The sequence below is a fragment of the Athene noctua genome, chromosome 15 (assembly GCF_965140245.1).
Source record: "Athene noctua chromosome 15, bAthNoc1.hap1.1, whole genome shotgun sequence".
NCBI lineage: Eukaryota > Metazoa > Chordata > Aves > Strigiformes > Strigidae > Athene > Athene noctua.
Window position 1 is genome coordinate 18166127 of NC_134051.1, and position 16069 is coordinate 18182195.

At 43.0% G+C, this 16069-nt stretch overlaps 1 protein-coding gene across 15 annotated transcripts in view; it reads right to left on the reverse strand.

Moving 5' to 3' along the window:
- Positions 1–16069, reverse strand: part of RBFOX1 (RNA binding fox-1 homolog 1) — a 957841-nt gene that overhangs the window by 895476 nt on the left and 46296 nt on the right. The window contains exon 1 of one of the 15 annotated variants that reach the window (XM_074918961.1): positions 7138–7574. The exons of the other annotated variants lie outside the window; for them this stretch is intronic. Coding sequence (XP_074775062.1) covers positions 7138–7140 — 3 coding nt within the window. The 5' untranslated portion in view covers positions 7141–7574. Of the gene's footprint in view, positions 1–7137; positions 7575–16069 lie in introns of those variants that run through there. 15 annotated transcript variants of the gene reach the window in all.

The window sequence follows — 16069 nt, forward strand, 5'->3', positions numbered from 1 at the left end:
TGCAGTGCTGAATCAAAATGAAAGCAGCACTGTAAAACAGAAACAACAAAACAAAGATGTACATCAAAAACTCATGCTTCAGCGTCGGGGATTGGAAAACGGTAATGATGAAGTAATCTGGTTTTAATTGAGGACATCCACAATGAAGCAAGTGTGCAAAACATGCAATATGGACAATTTTGGTACTTCACAAGAGTTCAATACTTGTAATGACCAGGGGAAGCCCAACCGGTCCCCTGTGGAGGCAGCTGCGGACAAACATATGATCACGATGGCAACAGAGAAGAGGTCATCATAAAGCGAAGGAGTGTTTGGAAAGTGTCCTAAATTAAGGAGTGAGAAAAGGGGTCTAATATCACAGAAAGATCAGGAGGATATCTCGATCCATTAATCTTCCTGCTGGGTCACTCTACGGGGCTCAATTCAAACCGCACTCTGGGACTTCCTTAGCATTTATATTGTTGCCGTTTTAAAATGGATATCACCATGTGGTAGATGACATTTTGAGGTAGCTCATCTTCAATGTTGGAGGAAAGGACATTTAAGGAACTACTCACATACACAGTGAACTGCCTGTCGCGGAGTGAGAGTATTTATTTATTCTTTTAAATCCTAGAGCTTCACTGTAGAGTTGCATTGCAACAGAGGATAATATTTCATCAAACTATTTCCCGTGACACCGATCAGAGACAAACACCCAGTAGCGTGGCTTGACACTGATACCTCGGTATCTTTTCCCAAGGAAGAAGCAAGACTGTAACTCTGTGATCAAGGCCTGCATAGATTATGTTGCATCCCAAGGGAAAGTGTTAAAAAATTACGTAAATCTGAAGACAAGTTTATTCTAAAACCAGAGCTTAGTACTATATTCTACATTTTCATATAGGGACTAGTTTACAGGATCTTCATTTACTATCAAATTCACCTTCTCAACAAAATATTTGTGCAATATTGCAATAATCCCTAATTTACAAACATTTGTTAATTGTGAAAAAAGGGGGAGTTTTGCCAGGGCAGACAAAGATATCAACACTGGCTCTAACAAAGACTGTCAAGCTTGTGTTATTCAACGTTGTCTTAATTTCTCTCTCCTCAAACTATAAAATGTCAATCCTCTACAACATACAGTGGAAAAAAAAAAAAAAACCAACAAAAAACAAACATCTAAGACCAGTTTAACAAAACAACAAATTTAAAAGATAAAAGCAGAAATTCAGGAACTGCCCATCCAGAGGATAGTTTTGGCCTGCTGATCAGCCAGACTACTTCAGTGAAAGACAACTATTTTTATGCACTGCACAGATGCATAAAAGAGATGTTTTTTCAAGACATTTTATTTTGAAACCCAGGGCTCTGGATATGTTGGAGATTCTCAAAGGCTTAACACTCACTCAGCTACCGAAATAGTAAACTTGTTTTTGTAAGGCAATAGCGTTACCTATGTAACTTTATTTTCCGCTTGTGTTTTCTCATGTGTAAGCTACGGATATTTGAAAGATAAAAAAGTCGTAACACACCCAAAAAAAAAAGAACATAGAGCAACCTAGGTTGAAGGAAACCAACTGCAAGTGCACTGGGCTTTCCCACCAGGGCAGTACATATACACTTACTAGTTTTCTCTCATGTGATGAGGTGTTGATTTCAACAAAGCAGAACTTCTGTCCTGTTATTTTTAACACAACTGTCCGATACGATCACATTTTCTTCCACCTGTAAGCAAGTCTTCATCCACCTTCTCTACAACTGCTTTAACTATCAGAATACTTTGATCTGAAAGAGTAGCACTTTCTCATTTAAACCTTCCTCCAAATTTCCTACCTGCATTTCCACATACTCTCACCTTCAAAACAATTTTGCATTTAATTAATCGAAACATACGCATTTAGAGTTGACATTTCCTGCATCAAATCTGAGTTTCCTGAATGTCTCGGCGGGGGGGGGGGGGAGTGTTTTCAGCTAGATGTTTATTGTTCTGATCACACAATATTTGCTCACATCTAATACGGAGCCTGAACTTGGAGACAATAAAATCCCTAGAAAACCTCTGGAACCAGCAATCAGAGGAGCAAGACCCTATGAGTGTCCTCAGCAAGAAAAGTATGTCGGCATGTATTCACACTTGATTAGATTCTAAAAAATACAATGGAAAAGTGATTAATAAATTTCCAAAAGGAAAAGAAAAGTTTGAATCACAACTAGCCCTGTGACAGACTCAAGGTCAATGAGCTACAAACCAGCAGAAAGCTGAGATTCCCTAACTCCCGCTCTCACTCCCGTTTGTTTAGCAATGACAAGGTTAAAAAACAGCCATTGCTTGAAACATATTCTAGACTGCTTCCTTGTCCTTCCTTTTTTTTTGGAATCATAACCTCTTCCTTCCGTACCCTAAACTTTCTTGGTCAGGGGTTGTCTGCTGGAGGATTGAAACCAAGTGTGTTGCAAACTGAGGAAATCTGTGTATTTTACAGTGTTTGTAATGCTGGTCACAAACAGCCGCATCTGGCCCTACAGTCATCACGATGCCATTTATCTTAAAAGTGATTTAGTTCTGCATGTTTGCCCTTTAACACAATACAAGACTTTCAGCTCAACCTGCTGTAACAATATTCCCTTACGCCTTTCTATCTGAAGCAGAGAGGCAATTATTTTAATGGATATGAGTTTGCTCGATCATTTTTACAAAATCTCCCTGATTGACCGCAGCCAGTCTCCCACTGACAGACACTCCCAGTCCGTGGCACAGTGTTTCCCAGTCCAGGCAGTTATCTTAATTTTAGGGCACTGAATTGCATAGGTAGGTCCTAAGGCATCTGTCAATCTAGAGTTGTACATTCCCCTTGTTCCTTTCAGGGGATTAGCTGCAATAACATCTTGCTGTTTGGAAACACAGGACTTCAGAACTGCATCCAAAGTTGCAAAGTGTTTTGGGTTTTTTAACTGGCTTTGAGAAAACCGTTATAGGGCTTCAGATGTGTGCACGTGCCTTACGTTAGAGACACTTCAACCCCCTTTTAAATTTCCGAAAGATACGTACTTGCAAAATACCCAACAGTTTCCCCTTGAAAAGAGCCGAATAGTTAATATCTAGTACCACACCTCAGAAATGCTCTTGAATTTCAGAATATTCATTAAAAACTCCTCTTGTAAATATTTTGACTTCTCGGTGGGTTCTCTACAAATACTAAATCTAGAGCAGAAGAGTAGAGGCATTAAACTACACGTACGTGGCAAAAAAAAAAATAGTATTTCAAAGTACTAAAAACATATTTTTGGCATTTGATGTTGCCTAGTACCTAATTGTAAACCATAGTGTGAATCAAACACGACTGCTTCTTTGTGCTTCTTCAGAATGTTACCCATGTTTCAGTACTGCTGTTATATACCACTGTGAACTCTCAGCATCCTAAAAGTGTTCTCCCATGTCAGGCATCAACTTAAAGGACACGGAAAAAAATAACTTCAAAAAATTAAGTAATTTGCAATAAGTTGTAATTTCTGGCATATTAAATTTTAGGAAAATAATACAGTTATGAAGGGAAAGTGTAATAAATAGTGATAGAGAACTTCATAAACGGTTTCCTGTTTAATCATAAAAGCATACATTCAGAACAGGTGATAAAACAACGTATCTGCTAGTAATATACTCAAGAACACACAACAAAGTTTCAGAGACAGCATACTTTCAAGAAGGAGGACACTGGCACTGCAAAATAATTATGGGCAGTGGAGAGTTCACTTATTTAATTAAAATAATTAAACTACTCATTAAAAAGTGCAACTAAGCAAAGAATTAAAAACAAAGAGGGACAATAAAAAATAAGCCTTCTCATTAATGGCTTGGGAAGAGATCCTCAGAGAGAGGAGCCTTCTGCTCTCAGGAAATACTACAGCTCAAATTCTGCACAATCAAGTCAACAGAAGTTCTGCCTCAGATGTAAATGATTTCACAATCGAGACCAGAAACAGTCAGGCAGCTTAATACTCTGTTTTCTACTCTTTTAAGCTCTGCCCATCCACTTGCTTCCTAACTGTTCAGTTTTATTTACGTGCTATTTCTGTGAAGGTGGATGAGACAAGAGCATCCCGTTTCCCACATGAAACGGGAAGGAGTCAAGATCCAAGGAACCAGTAGAGAGAGTTCCGACAGATGCACAAAATAAACACAGTTAAAAGGAAAACATTTTTCAGGTACTATATTCCTCTCAAGCCACAGTATTACATATCAATCAATTATGGAAGGTTCATATTTTTCAGACTAACACACCTTTCAGACAACTGTCTGCTTAACATACCCATGCCTTCCACAACTGTAAATAATATTTCTTCTTCTGTCCAGCACTAGGAATTCTGTCCAGCACTAGGAATTCTGAATAAGTACATAATACTTATGATTAGATTTAAAAACCCCAGATAATTCCATTTCAAAGGTACAGCATGATAAATTAGCAACGGTGAATTATTTAACTCAGCCATTGGTCTCTTCGGTCCTGTATTTCCAACTAGCTTAACTTCCCCCAGTGCGAGTGAATACTGAACAGCTCTTCTGGTCTTAAACAAAGCTTACCTGTCTGCACAGAGTGAGACCAAGGATACTATTTCCATTAAATCCCTCCTAAAAACTAGGCAAAAACCTGGTAAAGCCAGCATATATGTAGGGCTGGCAGAGAAGCAGTTGGTAAAAAATACTGGAAGAGAGACTGACTGGGCAAATCAGAAGAAGAGACATTTTGGAGAGAACGAGGTAAGATTCTTCAGAAAATAAGTAAGAGCATATACTAAGAAAAAAAAAAAAATGAGATTAAGCAAAAAACAGCAAAACCAGAAGGAAAAGAGGAGAAGGGGAATAGGAAAAGTACACAAACATCCATCAGAGATGACACAGGTATGAGCTGATCCTGCCCGGGGCAGAAAGACTGACTACATCAGCAGCTGAGTCCCCTTTGGCCTCGCTATTCCGTGTTTAACTTCAAAGGGGCTTTCTGTAGGACTGCAGCCCGGGAAGGAAGGAGAAACTTCAAAACCCACCACTACTGGCAGCCACGGCCTGAGGACGTAACGTCCTCCCTCCTTTGCAGCGAGTCAGCAGTGCATGTTAGTAAGGGATTACATACGCACAGAGTGTGTAGGCATCACTATATAATTGACAATGCTGGGAACTGGACCTTGTAATCCTACGTGTACTCACACTCTATACTGGAAATGTATCACATTATGTATCCAAGAATTAACAGTCTCTTCCTCGACATTTGACTCCTGCCAGTATTTCTGTTAAATAACAGAATATTTAAGGATACCCTTTCACAAAAACCAGAAAAGCATCCTCATCACGTCAAGGACACCAAGTACTTCAATTACAAGAACTATAAAAATCATCAGCGCACTGTGAATTTTATTCATTACGTTTGTCAGCTACATTACTGATACTCAGTTAAGTTTTAATAGAAAAAAGAAATACCATCTTGACACTATAAACACAGACTTCGTTTCAGGAAATGTCAAATCCTGTCTAATGTATTTACCAGAAGAATAAATTGTAAATGAAACTTGGGCAGCCAAGCCTTTAAAGCCTACGTAAGGTATGTAGTAAATCTGGATTGTAATCAGAAATGCTGCACAGTTTCCCCAAAACTCAGTAACTCAAAATCATTCAAGGAAAAAATAAAATAAAAATAAATTAAAAGTACCATAGCTTGAGTTACTCTAAATCACTACTGGCATCCTGACAACTAGAACATGTGACACCAAATACCTTCCTAAAAACTAAATGATTCAGAGACACACTCAAAATTCACACACACGGCCCCCCCGCCACTCTTCCCAACAGATATTTTCTCGAGCAGCTGTTGACTATTTGGTCTCTAAAAAGTAATTATTTGATTACGAGGACTAACTCCATTTTAGACTGTAATACATCCCCAACCATCAATCTCTACCACAGAGCAACGAAATCTTGCTTCTACTTTTCTAGCCCATATGTACAATTGTTATCACACTTCTAAATGACAAATGGACCGTAGGGCATCTTTCCTTTCTTAAGTATCATCAGGTCTAGAGTGAGAAGTGAAGCAAAGGGCTTGACATTGTTGGGACACCATCTTCAGCGTCTGTTGTATTTTATGATCCAATTCGTCTTGGATAAGCTGAATTTTATTTGAAATGAAAAAAAAACCCAAAAAACCAAAACAGTCATCACTGAACTACGGAAGAATCTAACACGCTACGCCGCATTTGCAATTCAGAGAGTGGATAAACAAAAGCTGCAGATTTGGACAAGAGCTTTCACACTTCGCTGATGTGAATCACTCCAGAGTCAAACTTCAGACCACGCTGGTTTCACCATCTGCCCGGACCACGCTCCGTTGGCAGCACGATGTCCAGGAGCCACATGGCAGCCCCGGGGAGCGCAGGACGGTGCCACTCGGAGGCTGCAAGCCCCCGTCTCTGCTGAGCCGCGGCAGCTCCGCGGGGGCTGCGCGGGCATCCGCAGGGTCTGTGGTGCTGCCTCACCTGGAGCGAGCGCCCAAACAGGCAACGCTGAGACACTTTTTTTTTTTTTTTTTTTTTTCCCTGACAGAAGCGTACAGGAGAGAATGATGCGATGAATCGCCTCTCAAACGAGTAAATATTGATGACTTACAGGCAAGTGGTTCCCCAGCCCTCTTCCCATCGGTAACTCATCTGAAACCCGACTGGCCATCTTCCTCCTTCTTCCTCACCCTCCGGGAGTCCCCTCCCGCGCCAGCGTTTGCCCCAGGGCACCGTCCGCGTTGCTCCGCGGGAGGGCGGCGAAGCCGGAGCGGTGCCGGCCCCCCCCGCGGGGCGCCCCCGGGGCCCGCAGCGCGGAGCCGGGCTCTCCGGCACCCGGAGCCTGCGCCGCGCCTCCGCACCCCGGCACCCAGCGCCCCCCCCGGGCCCCGACAGCCCCCACGCCCCCTGCCCGCGGCCGCTCCGACCCTCCGCGGAAACTTTGCGGCCGTGGCGACCGGCGGCGGCATCGCCTCCTTCCCGGGGGGAGGCCGGCCGGGGCGGAGCGGCGCCGGCACCGGGCTCCCCCCGCCGCGCACCTGCCGGGACGCCCCGCGCCGAGCGGCCCCGCTGCCCCCAGCCCCCCCCCGCGAGGCCGCGGCCGAAACTCACCATAAAGGGGCGAGAGCGGAGGCGAAGGGTGGCGGCGCCTCTCCCGTCCGGAGCGAGCGGCCCCGCCGGGCAAGTCGCAGCGGGACGCGGCTCCCCGCCGCCGCCCCTTCCCCGCGGGCAGCGCCGCCGCCCTCACCGCCGCATGCCGCGCCCCCCGCCGCCGCCCGGCTCCCCCCGGGCTCGCCGCGATCCGGCAGCGGGGCGCCCGGCCCGCCCGCGACCTCCGCGGGCAGCGGCGAGACCCCGGCGGCCGCCTCCGCCGCGGCGGGGAAGGATGGGGCGGAGGGGGGGTGGATGGAGGGGGGCGAGCGGGCGCCTGCCCGCCCCGCTCCGCGCCCGCTCAGCCGCGGCCGGCGGGAGCCCCGCACCGGCCGGACAGGGACGTTCCCGGGGGCGGCGGCGCTGCCGCTCGCCAGCCGGCGGAGAAAGTGGCTCCGGAGCGGGCGGAGGTGACCTTCAAGCCCGGCGGGGCGGGCGCGGGTGGGGAGGGGAGCGGCGGCGGCGGGGGGGGGGGGGGGCCGTTGCGCGGCGGGAGGCGGCGGCGGCGCCCGCACCAGCGCCCGCACTCACCCGCGCTGGGAGCGGCGGCGGAGGCGGGCGGCGAAATGCGGCGGGGAGGCGGCGGCGCGGAGCCCCGGGCGGGGGGGAGCGGGGCTCCCCGCGGCGGCAGCACTGCCGCGCCCGGGACTGGCGGCCGCGCGGCGGCGCCCGGGCACCCCGCGGAGCCCCGGAGGCGCGGCCCCCCCCCGCCCCGCATCGCCCCCCGCCCCGCATCGCCCCCCAACCTCCCCGATTGACCGGCGGCGCGGGCGCAACTTTTTGTCCGCGGCGGAGCGGCGGCCCCCGGGGCTGTCCCGGGGAGGGGTGCGTGTCCCGGGTGCGGGGGGAGAACAACTAAGCGGAGACACGCAGGGACCCCGAGAGAGCGGCCGCGGGGAGTTGCTGCTTCGGAGGAGGGTGCCCCGGGCCGGACTGGGACATCCCTGCCCGCCTCCTCCCCTTCCTCCTTCCAAAGGAAACCAAGAATTCTCACAAGACAAACCAAGAATTCTCACAAGAATTCTGCTGCTCGGCTAATGAGACAAGCACCGCAGCATCCCGAACCGCATGAATTCCTGTTAAACCGGCTGACAGCAGTCATTTACAAGAAAGTTGGGGGGGGGGGGGGGGGGGGGAAGAAAAGAAAAAAACCACACAACCAAAACCAACAACAAACCCCAAAAACATCAAGACCTGTCAGAACACTGCCTTGTCCTTTTCAATACATTAGGTATTAATTCTATAATGATCAAACGGTTTTTGTGCTGCTCAACCTTCGGTTACAATAAATTAATGCCACTGAGATTTAATTCAGCATGTAAAGTTGTATCAATCACCTATTGAGTAGTCGGAGGATGAGACAGCTGTGCTACCCCCTAGGGTTCAGGAGCAGGGAGCTGGTTTAAGTATAGATAGAAAATTAAAACCAGTAATAACACGGGTAATAACAAGGAAGCAAACTTTAAATCCTTTTAAAAAACTTTACAAGAATAATCTCCCTGTGAATTCTTCCATCTGTGCAGAAGATAAAATAAAGCCACGGTATTCTCAAGTTCAACTGCAGTTTGCACCCCTTTCACGTACCAGAAGCATCTCGAAACCACGTCCCTATAGCCCAGTGCCTCTGCTGAGGGCTTTGGGGCTTGGCCTATTTGTTTTGTTATTTCAAGGCCCAAGGTGTGATCCTGGATCTCCTAAATACATAACTCATGAACGTACCTTCACCAAGTGGCACCAGTTTATGGAGCTGGGTCGTTTCAAACAGTAAGTTCCTCATTTCTTATTGCTCCTCAAACATGAAGCAGTGGTTAAACTAATGGCTGGAAACCTTTACCTCCACCTTGTTTAAATCTGTCCGAGTACTAAGAGGTATACAGTTAGTCAAACGTTCATTTTCAGGATCGAAATTTAAATTATCAAGTTGCTACAACAGATTCTCTCAAAACACATCCCCCTCTGTAGGCTGATCTCTTGTCAGAAAGATCCCCAGATGGATCTTTTAAATCCACCCCGTGAGTTTCCTTCATTTCTTATTTCAGCCTTCCAGTCCTCTCTAAAATCAACACAAAGGATGCTTTTGTGTCCAACAAACCTAAGTTGGAGGTCAACACATTATGCTAAAGTTCTTTACAAAACCATTTTACAGGGGGTAACTTTGGTTATCCTTTGCAATAGAAGACATCTAACCCCGTATTTACTAATCTGCCTCTGAGAAGATGATACTAGTAGAAGTTTAGTGAGTATTAAACACAATGCTGGCAAAATTTCTTGAGCTCTTCCTTAATTTGTCTATTTAGACTCCCTTAAAAGAAAATAATTTTCAACATTGTGATTAAATATTACTGACTGCCTTCATAGGTTTGTCATACGGCCAAATACCTCCTATCCCATCAGCGCTTTCATTTAGACTGAACTGATAAAAAAAACCAAAAAACTGAGACAAACTTCTACGTAAAAAATTTCTGCCCTTTGCCGATATATGCTCATGCAACACGAGGCAAACTTTCTTTCTTATGAAATTTTTGCCATCAAGTTCCTCAGGGTAAATCCCAGCTCACGGAGAGCTTACTGTTGATCGATTCAGAGTAATAGTAGATTCTCTTGCGCACATGCTCAAAGACCACGGGACCATGCAGCCCTACGTTTATGAAACAGAGCAAGAAAGGAAGGGTCTTACCAGATGAAGAGCCTGGACTGCCTTTCTCTTCCCCATATATATGATTTTCAGGCTGATACCAAGGATCGGACTTGCAAAGATTTTTATGTATCTCAATTTCTTTCAAAATCCGACCTGTAGTCTTTCAATATCCACTCATCTGTCTGTACAATGCTGGCAGTATTTCTCTCGCCAGCTGGCAGTCTCAAGAATGAGGAATTTAAAACTATTTTAAGGTGCTAAAGTAATAAACAGGTGAAGCTCATGCAAATGTGAGAGTTATACCAAAATCCTTCAATTAAAAAACACAGAAATCTCACAAACTGGAATTAATGAAAAGTTATCTTTAAGTATTTGAGCATTCCTGTTGAGTAGTGAATACTCACTGGAGTATTAAGGAAGGACTACCCACAGGATTAAAACTAAATCATGCCCAGGTGAGTGTTAGTTTCATCCGTCCATGATTATAGAAACAGGTGTATATTAAATGACTAGATCGGAGTTTGGGGTTTGGAGCCTCGATACCTACATATTCTCCTTTTGTATAAATACTTCCCAAAAGTTTCTCTCGGGTTACTTTTCCTATCTGTTTTCCCTTTACATGAAAGAACTTCGAACTGCAAGCTGTCTCTCTCAAAGAACTCCATACTCAGAAGTTTGTCAGCACTATTACATATAGGCTCCCAGCTGAGGTTAAAGTTTTAGTTTGGTTGGTGGCTATAGGAAGAAATAATTTTTGATTTGAAGATACGACAGATAAATTATGGGCAGAGAAACAGAAGTCAACAGAGATAGCTTTGATATTCTGACGCGGATCAGTGGCAGAGCAAATAACAGCACCAAATATTCTGTATTCTGTTCTAGAACTGCATGCATTAAAATATTTTCTTTCCTAAACATGGTGTATCCCAAAGTACCTGCATATCTCCTGCACTGTAACTGCCTTCAGAAAGGTTATCTTATTCATCTTTGTAATATACAGTACATTTAAACCATTTGATAAAAAATGATGTTGGCGATTCTACCCTGAAGTCGTAATTGCATGAAGCCACAATTCACTGTAATTTCTGTAGGAAATGTTTAAAAAGAAAATACACAAATTTAAATGTAATTGTCTAGTCATGAACTTAAACAGGATGGCTTCAGAAGGAGACACTTCCAATTTAAAGGAAATTATCAACAGCAAGAGAACAAAGTAAACAGGAGGTAATGAAAGGGTCTGTTGAAACACGTTTTGAACAAATTCCTAGTCAGGGATTAATTCTTAAAATCTTTTAACAAATTTCTGAATAAGAGCCCGTTTCAGGTTTTCATAAAATCTAAAATGTTTTTGCCTTTCAAGTAAAATGTTTTCAGAGTTTATTTCCAATTTTTTATTTTTTTTTTTTCCCCCCAGATTGTATTGGAAATAGAACTGGTGCGTGATCATTCTAATTGAAACACCCAGATTCTTAGGAAAAACAACAGGTTTTGCACCTTTTGCAAGAAAGCAGCTGGTCAGCAAAAGGAAAGCTGTTGTTGTTTTCTTGAATTCTGAAATAGATGGAATATCTTGGAGTCGAAGACTCACACGGCAGAACTCAGAGCTTGTGGAGTGCCAGGGGGAGCAGACACATCCTGAAGAGCGAAGGGAGCTGGCAGTAAGGAGCACAGCACAAAGGCAAGCCTCGGGGCGCTCTGTAAACTCAACCCAATCAACTAAGTTGCTGGACTAAAAAAACAATACTTGAAGAAAGGGTTACTTAAGGAAATTATTCCACGAGCAGAAGTTTCCCCAGCTTTACTGAAATATTTTCATCTTTCTTCTTCTTTCAGGTACCATCTTGATCTTCGGAGGCTGCAGTGATGAAGGTTCCTCCAGCTTCCATCTAAGCCATCCGTTTCGGTGCTGTCAGCCTGTTTAGGTCTTCAGTCTCAGGGTTGACATGCACTCAGAACTTTAGCCCTTCTCCCACACATTTTTGCAAAACAATTGGCATCCTTACTTTCAACTAGCCAGGCCACATAGCCTTCTCCATATGAACACTATCCAGTGGCATCCGGGCCAGTGAAGTAACTGCAAATGCTGCAAGACTGAATTCTGTACCTAGAAATATTTGGGAGTAGCACTGGCAGCAAAAAGTCTATGATTTGCTTCCAATCATCTAATCAGAATCAGGAGACAAGACAGTAGCCTTTGACCTCTGTGCAACTACTGAAATAAGGTCACCTTTTTCCTCCACGTAACTTTTGAAACGCAGGGTTACCAAGCTTATAGCAGATTGCCTGTTGGTTAAAGGATGTGTTACACACAACACAGGTTGGCTTAACTATTGCCCAGCATTACCTGAACTGTATTTCAGACTGAGAACACTAACCCACGTGTAACTTGTGAAACCAAGTGGACATGGATGTACAATGAAACATCATTAGATTCGGTGCCTGGTGTCTCGTCTTCAGAGCTAATTTGTTGTTCAATAGTGAAGTTACATGGGGTAAATAGATAAGTGATTACTGCGGTAGAAGGAAAAAAGGGTTTCAAAGCTTCTAAAAAAATAGGATAAAAAAGAAAATAGATCTATGAAAAATAGAAAATCGATCTAAAGAAAACTGATCTACGGTATGTGGGAGATGATCTGGTGGTCCAAGATGATGATTTCTTGGACAAAATAATTATTCTGAACAGCAGACTAAGTAAATGCTGCAAATGCTGTAACAAAAGAACCAAAAAAGAGGGGTAAAAAAAATTATTTGAAGTCTTCGAAACATAAAAATTCCATGTATTCGTAAGAATGATATAAATAGTACATACATATTTAATACTGTAAAAATTCATAATGTATTTGCAGCAAAGAACATCTATAACACATCCACAACCGCTGCAAATATATTCCTTCATTTTAAGGGCTGTTCATTTCATTACCAATGGTAAGTGAACACACAAGCCATTTGCAGTGAGATATGCAAGCTAAGAGTAAAGTAAATCCATTTCTGGCGGTTGCTGATGTATTACAAATTTTGGTGCCATAAACACTTCATGAATCATACTCAAAATAATTATTCATTGGTATTTAGTTTGGTAACAGTCCCCTGACAGTTAACCCTTGAGACATTATCAGGAAATGTAGCCCTGAATGATTTGCGCAAAGATAGTTTCTCGATTCTTGAAATTCATGACAAAACAGAAATCCTGCCACAGGGCACAAACTTAAGGAAACGGACAAATTAATTTCCACGCACAAAACACGAAAAAAAGATTTACCCTTCTGTACATGTACCGTTCTGATGGCGTTGGGTTTTTTTAGTTTAACCTCAGATTTCTTAAGTGCTTTTTAATGCGTGACAATTTATAGCATCTTGCGCACCTCTTCTGGATGATGTGTTGAATGGAGCTGAATAAGGACAATGATGATAGCTTTGGGGTTTTCCCAGACTCCTAGAATCCCAGGTTGGAAGGGACCTCACGGATCATCTGGTCCAACCCTTCCTGGCAAAATCAGGGGCTAGACGAGATGGCCCAGCACCCTGCCCAGCTGAATCTTAAAAGTGCAAAGCGCTCGGTGTTGGGGAACGATTTGGTTAGACTGAGTTTGTCACTTGCTCGTGCTCTGTAGAGCAAATATTCTTTTCTGTGTGTCAAAGACTGGAGTCTGAAGAGTTCAACGCTTCTGTCTTGATGTCAGAAGGCGGCCTTAAGCTAGTGTTGTTCCGTTGCCGCTCTTTTGGTTCATATAGTTCTACTTAGGAAAATAATTCTGGGATTATTTGACCCAAACTTTTAAATTACTATTACATTTAGATGTTGGGTTTCAGTCTCAAAGAATAAAATTAACTATATTTTCACGTAGATTTCACATCTACTTAATTAGAAATTTATAGTTATTTAGCAGAATCTTTAAGTAGAAAGATAATACTTCTATTTTTAATGCCCGAATAGCAGTATCTTCATGTGCTTATATCTAAATATCTATAAATTAGAGAGTTTCCAACTTATTTGTCTGTGATAAAATGTTAATTTGTTTCGTTTCTCCAGGGAGTTGTTATTCTGAAATACCATTATTCTCTCTCCTGACTTTCACTTATAGCATATGTAAAACGTTTCTTGAAGAAGCATCTCAAAGAAACAACTGCACGCCCAACCCATCAGCATCTACTGATTTTTATCTCTGTGCTTTATCTCCAAGTTATTTTGAGAGCGTCTTGGGATTGAAGACTGTTCAGATAGGGCTGATAGCTTATTGCTTTATATGTGGAAAAAAGGTCAAGCTGGTTTAACTGACCTTTCCTGTAGGAAAATTACAGGTTTGTATGTTGTCTTTTTGTTATCCTATGTGGAGGGATTTGTTCACAGATTAAACATTATCAGGTTCTGTGCTTCCCTTCCTATTTTCATTCCCATTTATATTTAGGCAGGGCTATGGAACTATTGAAAAGAACTGTTAAAAGCAATGATGTAAGCATTTTTGTCTTTAAGTTTGGGATATTTGCAAGGGAGGAGGCATGCCCTACAACTTAACGAACCAGAGCAGGACTCTGGGAAATTTTAATCCAATTCCATCTCCATCTGACCCCTGAGGATGCCACTGCCACAAACCACAAAGCCACTTCCCCTTTCTCTTCAGCTCTCAAATGGTTTTCTGCCCTGTAAAATGAGAACAACGATCCTGACTTTCTTTGTAAAAGAGCCGCTAGGCTATTTAGCTGTAAACACAAAGCCAGGCTACTACGGAATTCTCTGCTGGCCTGTATGGACCGTGCTGCTGTTGGCCCAGGGTGTAACCTCTGCAGTAGGAAATACTGCAGGTGCTGCAGAAAGGCTTTGTAGTTCTTGTAATTATGGGTATCTTGACGGTCTAGAGGGCATACTCCTCAATATTTAGGTAATAATTCCTGAGGAAAGTATCTGAAGAGTCTAGTGAAGCAATTTTAGAAGATATTGAGGGTATATTTGGTGCTGGGATACACTGCCTTTAATTCTTGCATTGCCATAGCAGGATTCAGAGTGAACAGACAGTTTTTATGGTTTCTTCAAGTGCAAATTCCTTGGATTATGTCATAATTGATAAACTTTTTAATACATCCTTTGTACAGGTTTGGAAGTACTTTTTTCATACTTGCAGATTATGCAGTTTGCTCTTTCTAGAGCTGTCTGAACAAATTGGCATCTACAACATCTTCAGAACGTGCCAACATTTTCATCACCACCTCTAACCTTTCACCCTACATCTGGGGAGCGAATTGATAGACACCTGCATTGACAGATATGCAATACTTAGAATTCTTATTTGAAGTATTGTCTGAAATACTCATGCCCAAAGGCGGAATTAAAAAAAAAATCTTTTGTGAAAACTACTTGACTGTCAATGCTCTAAAATACGAGTTTCTAGCTAGCCTCGTTCACGACTTACTGGATTTTAGATCTGTCACCTGCCCCTCAGCCTAACAGCATGGTTCTGCCATTACTCCAGAATTGCAGATAGCAAATCCTGGAGTGTGGGCTAATGTAATTGACAACCAACTCGCCTAACATTACACTTGATTCTATGTTTGGCAGCAGAGAAAGGATTTAAAACAGTTTTATCAACAACAAATACAGAGAAGCTATTCTTTCACTGAGAGAAAGAAATTCCCTGAAAAATAATGAAATATTTTCCAAAACATTTAGCTGTGAATACATTTTGCTTTAGACAGAGAATCAAGCTGAAAAAATAGCCCATTATAAATAAGAAATAACAGAGGGAAAAATCTTCAGAGGTGTATTCACTCGCTTTTAAGGGTAGAGAGTCCCAGAAAATCCAAGAGCTGCAAAAGTCAGATCTGCCACAATCTCTGACTACACGTCTTTGGGAATTAAACCACAGTTATAGAAATAGGTAATTTCTTTCTAGTATTTTTATCACTAATGTATTCACATCTCTGCTCTCATATGTGGAATATATATTAGATTCATAAAAATGAATTGAAATTTACTATTTCCTGGATTATCCTATTCCACTTAAAATCCTTGATTCATAAGGCAATTGCTGAAGATAAATAGAAGTTCATGAATTGTTCATAAACTACAAAAATTCGGAAGTTAGAGATGAAAAACGTAAGACACACAACCCTACATCCATAGGCCACAAGTTCAAGTCCAGATTTGAGATCAACAGCGACCAAGATCCATTTTCATTTTATCACTTGAAGGCTTTCTGGTAGCATTTGTGAACTCAGACCCCCAATTCCATCTTTATAGGGTAAGTGACCACATAAATAGTT